This window comes from Coturnix japonica, chromosome 38 (assembly GCF_054131305.1).
Source record: "Coturnix japonica strain WE chromosome 38, WE-NBRP24, whole genome shotgun sequence".
Taxonomy (NCBI): Eukaryota; Metazoa; Chordata; class Aves; order Galliformes; family Phasianidae; genus Coturnix; species Coturnix japonica.
The window spans coordinates 1,121,858-1,136,179 of record NC_140700.1 but is presented as its reverse complement, the minus strand read 5'-3'; the positions used below and the strand labels follow the sequence as shown (position 1 = coordinate 1,136,179).

Below are 14,322 nucleotides of genomic sequence, written 5' to 3'. Positions count from 1 at the left end.
AGTACTGCCACATCCTGCCCTGCCACAACTGCAGCAACAGCAACTTTCCAGGGAGGACCCAGGAAAGAAGGGTGAGAAGGGTGACACATGCAGTCATGTTTGAGACCACAGCATGTCTGCATTTGTTGTGTGCGTATGCATGGCTGAGTTGTGTGCGTGTGCTACACTCCATGTCTGTGAGCATGTGTGGTGAGATAACATACAGACACGTGCGTGTCTGTACCATGTGAGTGTATGTGATGTGTGTTTATGTGAACTACGCATGTACACGTGTAAACGTATACACCATGCCTGTTCACTGTGCCAAAGAACACACACCAGGCACGTATGTGCACGCAGCATGTCTATGCAATGTGTAGTTGGTACATGTGGATGGTGCACACATACCTGTGTGTGTGGGCATGTCTACATGTGTATGACAGTCACTGTGCTATGTCAGTGGCTGTGCATGCACAGTAAGAATCCATGCATGTCTATGTGGTAGCGAGGTGTTCTAGACACCCCCCTCTCCCTGGGCCTTACCTTGTACAATCGTTAGCCATTCGGGCTGGAAATGGTGCTCAGAGGCGATGGAGAGGGTATTCAGTGCCACCAGCAGGATGACCAGCCAGTAGAAGAACTTGGATTTCACCACATCCCTGCACTTCCTACGAAACATTCGGTTCCAACGCCTCCACTGCCGGCTGGAGAGAAGGCCACAGGGTCCACAGGGCCATCAGTGCCAGCAGAACACAGAGCAAAGCCACCTCTGCTCCCTTCTCCTGGAACTCTGCTCTTTCTGAGCACACGGCCCCTGGCTTTCCCCACCAAACAAAAAGCCTGGCCCATCCAGAGCTGGCAGCCAAACCCAGCCTGTGGTTTGCACAGGTTCAGCCTGTGCATACTCACAAGTAGAGAATCCATTTGTTCATGCCCTCAATTTCATACAAGCTCTCTGTCTCTGACCCTCCTTCATCCAGCGGCATCATACCTATGGAGGGAACAAAACCCCAGGCTGTCCTTGGTGCCCTTGGGAAGAACATGTGGGAGGGGATCTCTCCCAAGAGCACACCTGGAAAAGTGTCCCCACCAGAAGTGACACGGAGAAACACTGTCCCAGGGAGACAGCAGAGACAGGCTGAGCAGAAGGTTTGAACTGTCAGATGCAGCACACCCCGCAGGCCCCAGGTAAACCCTCCCTGCTGCAAGAGCAGCACCACCAGCACAAAGAAAACTGGGCCCAGTTGGGATGTGAGCAAATGCAGAACAGGAGGAGAACACTGGCTGCAGGTGTGGAAGATGTGTGTGGTCTTTCCCCAAACCCTCCTGGGAAACTCATGCACCTGTCAGTGGGAGAGCTGGTAACCCTGCAGTCTGCTAAAGACAATGGCTGAGGCAGAGCTTCTGCAAAAGCATTTTGTTTCCTGAGTTTTTAGACAAAACAAGTCTGCAACTTTTCCAGTGCTCACCCAGGAACCCAGCCCTCACAGACTGCTGGTACCTTCTCCTCTGGCGTGGTCACTGTCCATCACCTCGGCGTGGGTGATCCAGTCCATGTAGCCCTTCAGATCCTCCTCCAGCTGCTGCTTCTCCCGCAGCTTCTGAAATGTGCCTCGTGACTTGGCCTTCTCACGCTCTTTGGTGAACTCCCTGGTACAAGGCAAGCAGCAGAGAGAGGAGCTGTGCAGAGGCCAAATGCCACAGCCCTACTATGCCAGACTGGATACAAGCTTGAACTTCCCTACCATCAGAGACTGCTCTACTGACTGTTGTCTCTCTTGGCCTCATTCCATGATCCAAGATCATGGGATATCACCAACTCCCTGTTGGCTTCCTCCCTATCACCAGCTGCTGTTAGGCAGCTCCTTGCTGCAGCTGGACAGGCCAGCTAAGGCTATGTGCTGCAATGCTGCAACTGCTGATGAGTGTTTGTACTACAGGGAAAGGATTTCTGCACTGAGCTAAAATCACAGATGGTCACAGAAGCTGCTACAAAAGGTAACTGGAGCTTCAGTGTTTCCAAGCATGCAAGGAAAAAGGTTGACTGAAAGAAGGCAAGGAACAGAAAGATATCCAGGCTTTCTTCCTATACAGGCAGTGTCCACACTCTGCTCACTGATCTGCTGGCAAAGAGAAGGGACCGGGGCACTTACCCACTGAGCACCCCCAGCACCAGGTTGAGAACAAAGAAGGAACCAAGCAAAATAAGGCTGACAAAGTAGATCCAGGGCCATTCATTCCCAATGGCATCGTTAACCTGGCAAGAAGAGATGCAGATGATGTATCCTCAACACACTCTTCCAACTGTCTTTCCTGGGAGCCCCCAGCAGCCTGTAGGAGCTTTGTTCCTCTGAAGAGAGTGTTTGGGTGGGATGCAAGTTCACCTGAGAGCCTAGCTCCTTACCTTAGTGGAGGAAAAGCCAGACCTAGGTATTTGGAAGCAGATTTAAACATCAGCCTTGTGCCTAAGCCTCAGCAAGACAGTCTACCAAAGATTGGAAAAGCTTTTGTTGTCGTTGTTGTTGGAAAAACATTGTGTGGTCTACAACCCTTCCCAAAGATGGGAGCTAGAGCACTCTGCTGCCTATATGGAGAGCAAAGGATTCTTGGACAGTGACACATGTGGACATGGGCAGTGTGTGATGGGATGTGCACCACAGTATGAAGATTGCTTGGGAAGGGCATCTTTCAGTGGGGGACTGACCTAACCCTACCAAATTGTCCTCCTGCATCCCGCCAGGCAGAACCAGCAGTCACCAGAACCAAGCTGGGCACCAAGCCCGGACCACTGGAGCTCACCCAGTAGAGCACTTCAGTCCAGCCCTCCATGGTGATGCACTGGTAGACAGTCAGCATGGCAAAGCCGAAGTTATCAAAGTGAGTGATGCCGTTGTTGGGTCCCGGCCAGCCACCTCGGCACTCAGTGCCATTGATGGAGCAGTGACGCCCATGGCCAGAGGTTGTGCAGGGGGCTGGCTTCTCTGACCCCACCGTGGCAATCACATCTGTGGGGAAAAACCACACCATAAGTGGCAGGTTGGGCAAGATGAGCAGGTCCCAGCACCCCCAAATCTTCTGCAGAAGCTTTCACCACTTCCTCACTCCATCCATGTCTTGTACCACATGCCTTCCCACCCTGCCATAACACACTCTCAGGCAGAGGCTCTGTGGTCCCCACAGCCACACAGAGGTATCTCTGACTTCTCACACCCCTGCCACAGCCCCACCTGTCCCAAGGTAGTAGCAGGTCTTGTGCATCTTCCCCTTGAAGAGCTCTTGCCCCACAATAGCATAGATGATGATCATGAAGAGGACAAGCAGTGCGATGTGGAGCAGAGGTACCATGGCTTTGATAATGGAGTTCAGGACAACCTGCAGACCTGCACCAGGGAGAAGGGAAAGGGTCTCATCCACATCCCAAACAGCTTTGGGTGCACTCTGCGTTCCCCTCTGAAATGCCCAACATCAAGCTAAGTCCCAACATGGACTGAAATCTCTGCAGCTCCTTTCTCTACCCACCATCCAGGCACCTGGAACACTCCAGTAGAGCCATTCTCCAGGAAGTTAGGGAGGCTATTTCATGCCCCTCCATCTGTTTTGTTGCTCTCTTCATGACTGTATCTACATAAGCTACAGGAAGATGAGACCTCCGACAAAAGAAACTAGAGTGAGACCCTGAAGGCATCAACCACCCAAAGGTGCTGACACCAAGCCATGGAGGGAGCTATGTGCATGCTGACCTGCAGATCCCAGCACTCACAATTTCAAGCAGCAGGGAGATGTGAGGTTCTGCAGCTCCTCCACATCCATACTGGGGCTGGGCATGGACCAGCAGCAAATGGAATCTGCACTATGGCCAACCCACCCCACAGTCCCTCCTGTTAACAAGGGCCCAGCACTCACTTGGCACTCCGGACACCAGGCGCAGAGGTCTCAGCACACGAAACGCTCGCAGGGCCTTCACATCAAAGCCACCTTTCCCTCCTAAAGACCCTCCCTCCTTTGCATTGATCTGCTCCAGGGTCATGGTGACAAGCCTGAAAGAGCCAGGGCACAGAGCAGGGAAGGAAAAGGGGAGGAAAAGGAAGGATGGGGAGGAAGAGAAGCACATAAGGATCAAGACCAGGAATCTGCTGGAACAACCACGTGCTGGGGTGCAACCAGCTCTGCTGAGCACCCAGGGGCCCTCCCATCCTATCCCCAGTGGGCCCATTTCCTGTGCCAAATACTGGAAGACACTGTGCCCTCCTGCTGCCCAGGGCAAGGAAATCTGACAGGCACTGGGAAGACAGGCAAGAAGAAACAGGATTTACAGAGGGTTCCAGGGCAAGAAAAATGGGGCCTTGGGAGAAGGCCACGAGTTGACACCTCAACTTGAGGCTCAGGAAAGCTATACAGCTCTCTATATCTGTCTGAAAGGAGGATGAAGCAAGGTGGGATCTAACTTGACCCACTGCAGTCATCAGAACAACCAGTGACAGGCTATGGACAAGGCAACTGGAGTGCCAGCAGCTTCCCCCCTTCATTACCCCAGGGACACGATGGAGAAGTCGAGCACGTTCCAGCCATTTCGGAGATAAGCGTCCGTATGGAACAGAAACCCGTAAGCTATTATCTTCAGCATGGCCTCGATGGCAAAGAAGATCAGGAAGGCATATTCAAACTTCTCCTGGGGATTGCAAGCAGCAGAAGGCGCTCTGTTAGAGCAGTACCACCACCCTCAGCCTCACACCACACATGGCTACAGCATCACTGTACACCACTGCCCCACGGCCTTCCTCCCACAGCCTCTCACTGAGGCCATGCTGGACCTGTCCTGCAGCCATCCCACAGCCATCATGATGAGATGGCTGTGCCGTGGTGCCTCCCAGGCCTCAAAGCCCCCTGCTCAACACCAGACACCAGTATGGCAGATTGAGCTGCTGGAAGGAAACCGGCCCTGGGGCTTCACCATGCAGAGCTGTGCCCTGGCACCCTGAACAGAAATGGGCTCGGAATAGCTTGGCCTCCATGGGAGCATGGCCAAGAGCTGTGTGCCCACCTGGCTCTGCCTGTCACTGCCAGCCATGCTGATGGCTCTTTCCAGGCCAGGATTAAAATGCCTCTGAAGCAGTCGAATGAACAGAGATATTTATATTTCTGGTTTTCCACAACCCCTCTCCTCACTGTGCACCCCATGGAGCAGCCTGAGCTCTGTGGGGAATGGCACCCAGAGGGCAGAGGGAAGCTGCACACCACGGCTATGTGTCCTCCCAGGTCCATCTGCCCTGCCAAATAGAAAACGCTGCCCATTTACCAGCAACCAAGGCCAAGGTTCAGACAGACGTGGTGCTTGCTCAATTACCATGTCCGCAAGCAGTGGGCATGCCAAGTGTCCCTGTCTGTCTGCCATCATACAGCACCAGACCTTGCTAGGTCTGTGGGAAGCAGTGGTGAGAGCAGAGACCTCAACACTTACAAGTGTTATCAGGGCTGCACCTTCAAGGATTCAGCTAAGGCAACTCAATGCTTGCCTTCCCCATTCATCAATGACAGATCCCCCATAGCCCATCCTTGCAATCCCAGATAAACAGACACAGTTACCACACACATTTCAGATCAGCAGCTGTCAAGGCCCAGGCTGGTCCCAGAATCAGCATCCAAACATCCAAAAGTGAATTCCTGGGCCACAGGAGAGCCAGCAGGCAGCCCCTGCAACCTGAGTTACCTCCATCCTTGGAGACTGCAAGCATCCGTACAGCACCAGCACTGTGTTGTGCTTTGTAGACCCAATCACATATGCAGAGCTGGATCATCCTGACCTGTCCTGCTGGTACAACCCCTCTGGAACTAGGAAAGCACATGATGACAGCATGGTAATTAGGTGCTATGCAGTTCCATCAGTGCTGGTTGGAGAGATTCCCCATAACCTGTCCTACAGCTGTGGGTCTGGTCCCCCCTTCCTTGTCTGGCTGTAATCTGTAGACACACACTAATGTCAGCAGAGGAAAAGCAGGCCCTGTCTGTCAGTGTGTCACTAGGCTGAGGTGGAAGAGCCTCTCACTCATGCAGGTGTCACCTCTGGGACTCCTCACATAGGTGTAGCTGCAGGACATGCTGAGCAGGAGACACATGAGGCCACAAAGCAATGTCTTGAACCAGGACAGACTTATTGCAGCCTCTGGATAGCAGCAGAAAGCAGCCAGGGGACGTTTTATCCTGGCAGGGTTGATACCTGTGCTGGCACTGCCCTGAGGTTAGATCCACAACGAGCCCAGCCTTTAAAATGTACTATAAAAAGCTGTGGATCGTTATAGCCTGCTGGGCTGCTGCACAGACACATGCTTCAACAATGTTGGGGGACATGGAGTAACCTGACCTGCAGGCTCTGAATGAGACCCAGCAGCAGGAATAACACTGTGCACCACACCAATGCAATGCAACATGACACAGCTCCAGCCTGCAGAGTAACATCAACTCCCAGCCCCTGAGGCCACGCAGGACCCTCCAAAGGGAGCCACCACTTTCCCTGCATCCCTCAGTCATTGCAGCTTCTCACTATTGCTGGAAGGAAAGCCTCCAACAAGGCTTTGCTGCACTGTCTGCAGCCTCACGCAGAGCACAGCATCACCCGCAACAATGGGCATCTGGCTCTGCTCACAGCAGGGATTGCTCATCCAAAGGCACCAGAACGTGAAGACAAAGAAATGTGCAGAGTGGGGCTGAAAGAGTGAAAGCCTGGGACTGCCGATATGCCAGGCTGTTGGTATGGCAACGGGCTGAGAAAAATAAAATCAGGCATAGGATTAAAGAAATAATGTGTAAAACAGATGAAATTTCTTCATGCAATTAGCTCAGTGAGGACCCTGCCACGTGCTCCTGTCCCACAGCTCTGCCCTCACCTGCATCCTGATCTCAGCCAAATCCCACCCACCGCTGCCACCCCCACCTCCTGCTTCTTCCCTATCACTTCCATCTCCATCTCTTGGCACAGACCTCTTTGCCTCTATAACCTCTTTGCGCCTTTCAAGCCCTGTCACATCCCCATGGCCAGGGAAGTAACCTGCTCAAATGAAATCCTTTCTTTCTATTCCATATCTCAAACTTCTGGACTGCTTTAAGATTTTTCTGGAAGGGAAAAAGAGAATACAGAGAGGTGTTTTTAAGCCACAGGTTGCCAGCACTAACCTGCACACAACACCCACCCCATCACTGCGGAGTCCTGAAATTAGCAAACAGAACATTTTGGTATAAACAACATATTTGGATGCTTTGATTCAGTGCCCAAACTCAGATTCACCATAGAAATCAATATGGATTGAACTACAGTCGGGATCTAAGAGGGGGACGCGGCGAACTAAACCTAATGAAAGCTATTGATTTGGATCACACCAAAACATCTTATTCCAGGCAAGATGGAGGGACTGGAAACAATGGAATAATGGATTGGGAAGGTTTGATCTCTCCTTCACAGAGGTTTTGGGTGGTTTATTTTTTCCTCTTTAAAAAAAAAATGTCCCAGAATTAAAATTCAGTTTAGAAATGAATGGCCAGGCAATTCGGTCCCAAAGATGCTAAAACAAAACATTTCAGCCTTCCTGAAACAGGAAGTTTCTTTTTGGAAAGATTGAGATTAAAAGAAGGAAAAAAAAAAAAAAAAAAAAAAAAAAAAAAAAAAGGAGGAGATCTATCCTTCCTTCCCTTGTACTTCTCACACCACTCTGCTGCTTTTGGTCTCATCCTACACCCATTTCCAGCACCTCTCCAGACCCATTCTGCAGTGGTGCAGTGGTGTCTCTGATTTGTGGCCTCTCTCACTGCACTGACACATGAGGCCACCCCACAGGGCAGCAGCCCTACAGATGCCAACACTTGGCACCCAGACACACTGAGGATGAGCTCCATGGAGCAGTGAAGGCTGACGGCAGCTTTGCAGAGGGGAGGGTGGCAGGAGGGCTGAATCTCACCAGGCTGGAGTTGGCCACGTTGGTGTCATCCTCAGGCATGGGCAGGTAGATGGCAAGGGCGACGCAGTTGGCAAAGATGGTCAGGAGGATGATGATCTCAAAAGGTCTGAAACAGTGTTAAGGAGCAGAGAGAGAGATGGGAAAGCAGTCCCTGCATATAGCCTGTCAGGGTGTATGTGGGGGAAGCATAGGGAAACAGCCTCCTTCTGCCCATTCCTGGGGTCCCTGGAGAGAGGAAGGAATTGAGACAGGGTGAGAAACAGGACCTGGAGAGGGGCAGCACCCACACAGGATGTAAGGGGACAAAGCACAGAGTGAGAGGCTGCAGCTGAGGAGGACCAGGAAGGGGACTGGAAACCTGGGAATTCCCCCTTCACATCATTCAGGAGCCACCCTGAAGGCTCAAGATCCTCTCCCATAACACAGAGATCACAAGAGCATTGCACTCCAGAGCCTGGTGGCCCTGGCTCCTGTTGTGGTGCCCAGCCGCCAGAAGGAAGAGGCTGCAGAACTGCAGACCTAAGGTACACTGTGTCACCCCAGGCTGGCAGCTCAACCAGCAGACACACAGCTCACACCTCAACGTCCCACAGCCCATGCAGGCAGTGCACTCATGGCTGTTCTGCTGAGTGCCAGAGTCTCCCTCCATCCCCAGAAAGAATTGAGTCATCTGGGCCCTGGGGCACCTCTGAACAAAAAGGATGGTTTGTTGTTTACCTCCAAGGCCCAGGGACAGCCACTTGGTCACTCCTGCTGCTGTCACTGCTCTGCTGGGCCATTGAAACCTCAAGGTCAGGCTACAGCTGTCACATTCCAGCAGTCCCAAAAGGGCTCACACTCCCACAGGACATTGGCCATGACAAGGTTCCCACCCCATGGACCACAGCCTCTCCTCCTCCCAGCACAGCTCAAGCCCACTGTCCCGTGCCACCCTGGAAGAACAGTAGCCAGCCATGCTCTTTTGCTGTCCATTGCTGATTGCATCCAGGCCACACAGGTTTGTGCTCCAGACACCACACCGTGCAGCTGTGCACATGCCTAAAAGCAAAGGAGTCTTCTCTGTGCACCTGGTGGCCTTTTGCTGACAGGTCTGGGTACAGCGTGGCACAAAACACAATGAACGTTTTGGCCCCAGTTCACTGCTGAGTGCTTCCTAGTTCTCATCCCACCTTGGGCAGAGCCTCCTGTGAGCACCTGCAGCTCAGACCTTGAAATCCAGCATCCCAGCACAGCAGCCCTGAAGTCATACTAGCATTTCCCTGCACTACAGTTAATCAACTAATTATCCCCATTCCCAGATAATTATGCAGAATGGGTCTGAAGCAGCCATGCCACTGTCTGATTCAGCACCATAGGGTGAGCAACACACAGCTACCTGCTTGAAGGGGTGAAAGGAGCAGCCCACCCTGCTGCCATTCATCACAGCCTTTGTGCAGGTGCAAGGATGTGGGAGATATGTGACTGTTTGGTGAGAGCTGGGTAAGCAGAGCAGGAATCACAGCTCAGGTCCTGCCACATTAACCAGCGCAGTGCTGGAAGTGGACTTGGATCTCTTGTTCCCATGCTGGAAAGGAACTTTCTGACCACTGAGGGAGCAGAGTCCAGATTGGGGAATTCTCCTTTACTGCTTCAGAGATGCCTCACCAGCACATCCTTCTCAGGGCGGTGTTTGTCTCAAATGGGCAATGGGTATGGAAAACACTTGTGCATACAGCCGAGCTGCAGGGGAAGAGTTGGAAATAGGCCCTACGTCTTCCAGCATGCTCAAACACATTCCTCATCCTGGGTCAGCACATGCCAGAGCAGGCAGAGCATAGAGAGCCTCTCCCACATCAGTGCATCAGGAGAGCAGCATGGAGGGAGAGGTGGTGTCCCACCAGGGAGGTGCTTCCGACCTGGGTAGGACACAGAATCCTGGGCAATGGATTTCAGTGACATTGCTCTTGTGCCCGGCTGTTTTTATACCCCCATGCACCTGACTGCCCTCATTTCAGGGTCAGGATGTACAAGCCCTCATGGGACAGTTAGGGACGTCAGACCAGGCAAGCTGCCAAGTGGGGATTAGCTGCGACTGTATTCTGTGGGGATACCTAGTGCATGGGTTTGGTATCGCTGCATGCATTCCTTCTCCTGGGGCTCATCTCTGCTCTGCAGTGTTTGCTGTCAGAGCCACAAAGCTGAGGAGCTGACATGGGACAGGATCCTTTCCAGGCAGCTGGAGAGCAGGCAGTATCATTACTCTCAGCCTAGGGTGGCAGAAGGGCTGAATAGAAGCTGTGCTTCTCTTCCATACCAAAACATCCCAGTAAAGAGATGGCCAGTCAACAAGCAAACCCCAGAAGCCCATCCCTGAATTAACTCAGGGGCACTGGAAGATCACATCCTTTTGAAAAATGACACTCCAAAAAGCCTTCACCTGTGATACAGTACCAGGGAGGGACAGGAAAAGGGGACGATAGCATTGGCAAGGAGTTGGGAGACACTGCCAGCCCCCCCAGCATGGCAGGGAGTAGATGCAGGACAAGACAAGAGGTGATGCACACAAAGAGATATCCCAAGCAGCTCACCGTGGTCTCACTGCCCAATCCCGAGCCCCTCTCACTGCAGTTCCCAGCCATGGCTCTCCTGCTCTGCCTGGTCCCATCCCCATCACACCTCTCCCATCCCAGCACAGCTCCTTACAGACACAAAACACATTCACACCCCACAGTCCCTTGCCACCCAGGTTGTTTCTACAACACCCCACCAAAGATCCCCCATGACTTCACAGCCCCATCTTCCCATATAAGCTCATCCGAGCCCAGCTGACACAACCATTGCCTCTAACACATCCTCCAGGTGTCCCCAATTGCTCTTCCTGCTCCCTCATCGGCTCAGTGGGACAGCCAAGCACAAAGCCCAAGCATGGCCACCGCAGCAGTGTGCTGTGAGCTCTCCTCCTGCAGACTGAGGGTCCTGCTCCCCAGCACCCCTTCCCAAAGGATACTTCCACTCCACGATGCTGATGCATGCCTTCCGCAGTGGGTTCTGTAGGGTTAAGCAGAACAGAGCCCTGGGTGGCCGAGGGGCTACTGGTGGCACTGGCTTCTTGGACTTCTCCTTCTGTTGCCTCTTCTTCACATCATCCTGCTGAGACACAGGCTCCATGGTGGTTCTCCTCACGCTGTTTCTCTCTCTCTCACCCCTCGGCCAAGCCCCCAGCCCCAGCCAGCCAGAGCTCCTCCAGATCCCCCTGCTTGAGGAGCCGGGCTCTGGGGGCTGGAGGCTGCGTTGGTACGCACAGCACACAAAGCACAGACTTAAATTTAGATCCCTGGCTCCTGGGTGCTGTCGCAGCTCCTGAGGCAGCAAAAGGACCCCAGCAGCTGTCGCTTCCTTACCCGGCGCATTGCGAGGCGGGCGAGTGCTTAGCATGCCGCTGAGAGGGCTGGGGGTGGGGAGGGCTGCCTGGCACCACGCTCATCTTCTCCAAAGGAAAAGTGCTTTTTGTCCCTTGTCACCTCTTTCCCCCGTGCTCCAGGCTGTAAGGAAAGCCAGGAGAACACATGCAGTCCTGTCTGATAAATCACATTTCTGTGGTGAAAAGGACAACAGGGATGCGGGGCACTTTCCCAAAGAAATATTCTTGAGGCCCCTCAATGGGTGTAGCCACAAAGGTGAGCTGGCCCTAAGGGGGAAAATGCTGACAGCAAACACCTGCTAGAACACTGACAGAGCATGATTCTTGCCAGCATGGGAGCATCCCTGGAAGGCACGGCTTGGCCTCGTTTGGCAGCTGGGAACCTGACAGTCAGAGACATCCTGATGATACCATCAATAAAAGCAAAACTGAAGAACTTTAACAGCAAACATCACCTGGAAGGAGAAAACAAGCCTCAGGAAAATGAATCTTGGTCTGGGAATAGGAAACATTGTAATCTATCAATCAGCTCAGGTGAGAGAAATCAGCAGTAACTACTGGCTGCTCTAAGAGGCAGTATCTTCAGTCTCTGCAATACAAAAACGTCTCATTTCCTAGCCAAAGTGGAGGTTCTCCCTCAGAATTTTCTGCATCACATGAAGTTTCCTTCCCTACATTTCCTAATTAAATATAATTTTCCCCGGGGAGCCTTGGCTGACTCCAAACTTTGTGATGCAAATCAACTCCAACGTGAGATTTAGTCCATCACTGTCTGGTCCACTTTTGAGGGTTGGCCTCTTCTGAAACAGGTTTACCTAATTAGGCTCTCGTGAGGTTGGTTTGATCCACTCACAGCCTTCTAAGATTCGTTTGGTACACAATAATTTCATTATTATATGCAACTGTCCTAAGTGTAGTAATGCTAAGTATACTCAGTCATAAGTCCAGCAGTTACAGCATTGAGAAGCTGTACAGTAGCCACCTGCATTTGGTGATGTATTACTGACTTTCAGTGCATCTCATTTCCTTCCTACTACTTCTAATTTCTTATGTTCTCAGTGCTATTTCCTCCAGATTTACTACATATATGTACACACACACTTCTTGGTAATATCTATAACAGGTTGTTATCCAGATACATCTGCTTTTAAAAATTGTATTTATTATATTTATTAAATTGTAATAAAAATAAATATTTATCATATTTATTAAATTGTATTTATCAGTGGTGGTTTGTGGCAACCCGTAACAAAAGGGAAATAATGCCTCCATGCCCTTCTGTATTACAGAATCTCACAACCAGCTGTTGCAGTCTGTACACACCCATGGCCCACACCGTTACACTCCACCTTCTGTAGGATTTCAGCTTTGTTTGGTGTTCACTGCTCAGTTCAGCCCTCGTCGTCCTGCAGCTCTGGGGTCTCTGAGGCTGAGCACACTGAGCTGATGCAGGCAGGGATTAGACCCCAACCTCAGGTTCCACACTGAGTCCAAAACCTGCTCTGGTTTGCTGTGAATGAAAGACACAGGAATTGCAGCAGTGCAGAGATGTGGGGAAATCAAGGCACAAGGACGTGCTGCTCTTCTGGTTTTGCTGGAGCAGTCAACAGTCACACTAACCATACTCCCATCCTACTGAGATGTGATGGTCTAATAGAGCTGTGCCCCAGCCAACACCCTGCACCACAGCGAGCTGATCCACCCGCTGCATAGCACTGCCCAAAGCTTCCTCGCCTTCACTTTGCAGCACTCACTTAACCCACCGTAGAGCCAGCTCTGCTCCGGGAGCACCGGGATGGTCCCTCATCTCATTTCGTCCTTGTCCTTCCACTATCCCTTTGTGGAAGACAGAGCTTCACTTCTGCTACCACCTCTTGCAGAGCAGCAAGGACTCAGGGCCCACCCAGCGGCCAAACAGCAGCGGGTGGGCCGCAATAACGGACAGCAGCAGCACGGGACCTCCGCCCTAACGAGCCGAAGAACGGCCCGAGCTGGAACGGACCCACAGGGACCCCCGGCACCACCCGGACCCTACGGCAGTTCGGGGCTGAGCCAACTGCCCCCGAGCCCCCCCCAGCTCCAGCAGAGCACAGAGATGGACGCTGCCGCTCTGCCAAACAACCAACCCACGGCCCCCGGCCGCCCCTCACGCTCCTGCCTCCATTCCTTTCCCTTTCTCCACAGCCCTCCTTCGGACGCCCCCCCATAACTTTACGCCCTTCTTACAGTGAGGTGAGGCAGCGCAGACCCCGCCCGCCCTCACAGCCCCATCTTAGGAGGTAACTTCAGCCCTCGGGCTCAGCACAGACACCTCCCCCCAACAGGACCCGCTCCATCCCCCGGCCGCCATGACAGCGCCGCGCCGACACCGCCCCGTGCGTCGTGCGTCATGCGTCATCACGTCGGGCGACGCCACGCGGTGGGGTGGGCGAGACCATTCGTGGTAGAGGCGGGGGGAGCAGGCGGGGCCATTATGTGAGGGGAGGGGGAGTGAGGGCGGAACCATTGCGGAGTGGGGGGGTGACTCCCGCAGGCGGCGGCGGCCCCGCAGTGCTGACAGCGGCCGCCCGGGGGCAGCAGAGCCCGCAGCAGCCACGCTGGGACTTGGGTCCAATAAGTGCCAGTCCCGAGCTCAGCCCATCCCGAGCATGGGACCACCGTGATGGCTTCGCCTCCCCCAGAGCCATTGGTGCCATGGAGGAGCAGTGAGAGGAGCTTGGAGCCCCGCCGTGCCACCCAGTGCCAGCATCAGAGCCACCACAGAACCAGAGCTGAACCTGGTTCTGGTTGAACACAGTTCAGGTTGGAAAAGGCCGTTGAGGTCATCAATCCAACCACAGCCCGTCCCTGCCGCGCCTGCTCATAGGATGGAAATGACTTCTAGGACCACCCGACCCAACCGCCAGCCCCATTTCCCTCATGCCCACTCATAGGATCGACGAATCATCAATGAAGGAAAAGACCTTTAATATCATCCAGCTCAGCCCCAATGGGACA

The 14,322-nt window shown here is 53.0% G+C and overlaps 1 protein-coding gene and 1 long non-coding RNA gene across 3 annotated transcripts in view; both read right to left on the bottom strand.

Moving 5' to 3' along the window:
• Positions 1–11,237, bottom strand: part of CACNA1S (calcium voltage-gated channel subunit alpha1 S) — a 28,739-nt gene extending 17,502 nt beyond the window's left edge. For both annotated transcript variants that reach the window (XM_015884788.3, XM_085527268.1), the window contains exons 1-10: positions 10,912–11,237; positions 7,926–8,031; positions 4,509–4,648; positions 3,883–4,016; positions 3,207–3,359; positions 2,779–2,984; positions 2,133–2,236; positions 1,481–1,629; positions 889–970; positions 523–683 (exon numbers count right to left, since the gene is read on the bottom strand). In XM_015884788.3, the coding sequence (XP_015740274.2) occupies positions 523–683; positions 889–970; positions 1,481–1,629; positions 2,133–2,236; positions 2,779–2,984; positions 3,207–3,359; positions 3,883–4,016; positions 4,509–4,648; positions 7,926–8,031; positions 10,912–11,072 (1,396 nt within the window). In that variant the 5' untranslated portion in view covers positions 11,073–11,237. The remainder of the gene's footprint in view (positions 1–522; positions 684–888; positions 971–1,480; positions 1,630–2,132; positions 2,237–2,778; positions 2,985–3,206; positions 3,360–3,882; positions 4,017–4,508; positions 4,649–7,925; positions 8,032–10,911) is intronic.
• Positions 11,238–12,467: 1,230 nt separating this feature from the next.
• LOC146754751 (uncharacterized) lies at positions 12,468–13,700 on the bottom strand. The gene is made up of 2 exons (XR_014938807.1): positions 13,552–13,700; positions 12,468–12,835 (listed from the first exon to the last, which is right to left on the bottom strand). It is a non-coding gene; the product is annotated as an uncharacterized LOC146754751 (long non-coding RNA).
• Between the last annotated feature and the right edge of the window lie 622 nt (positions 13,701–14,322).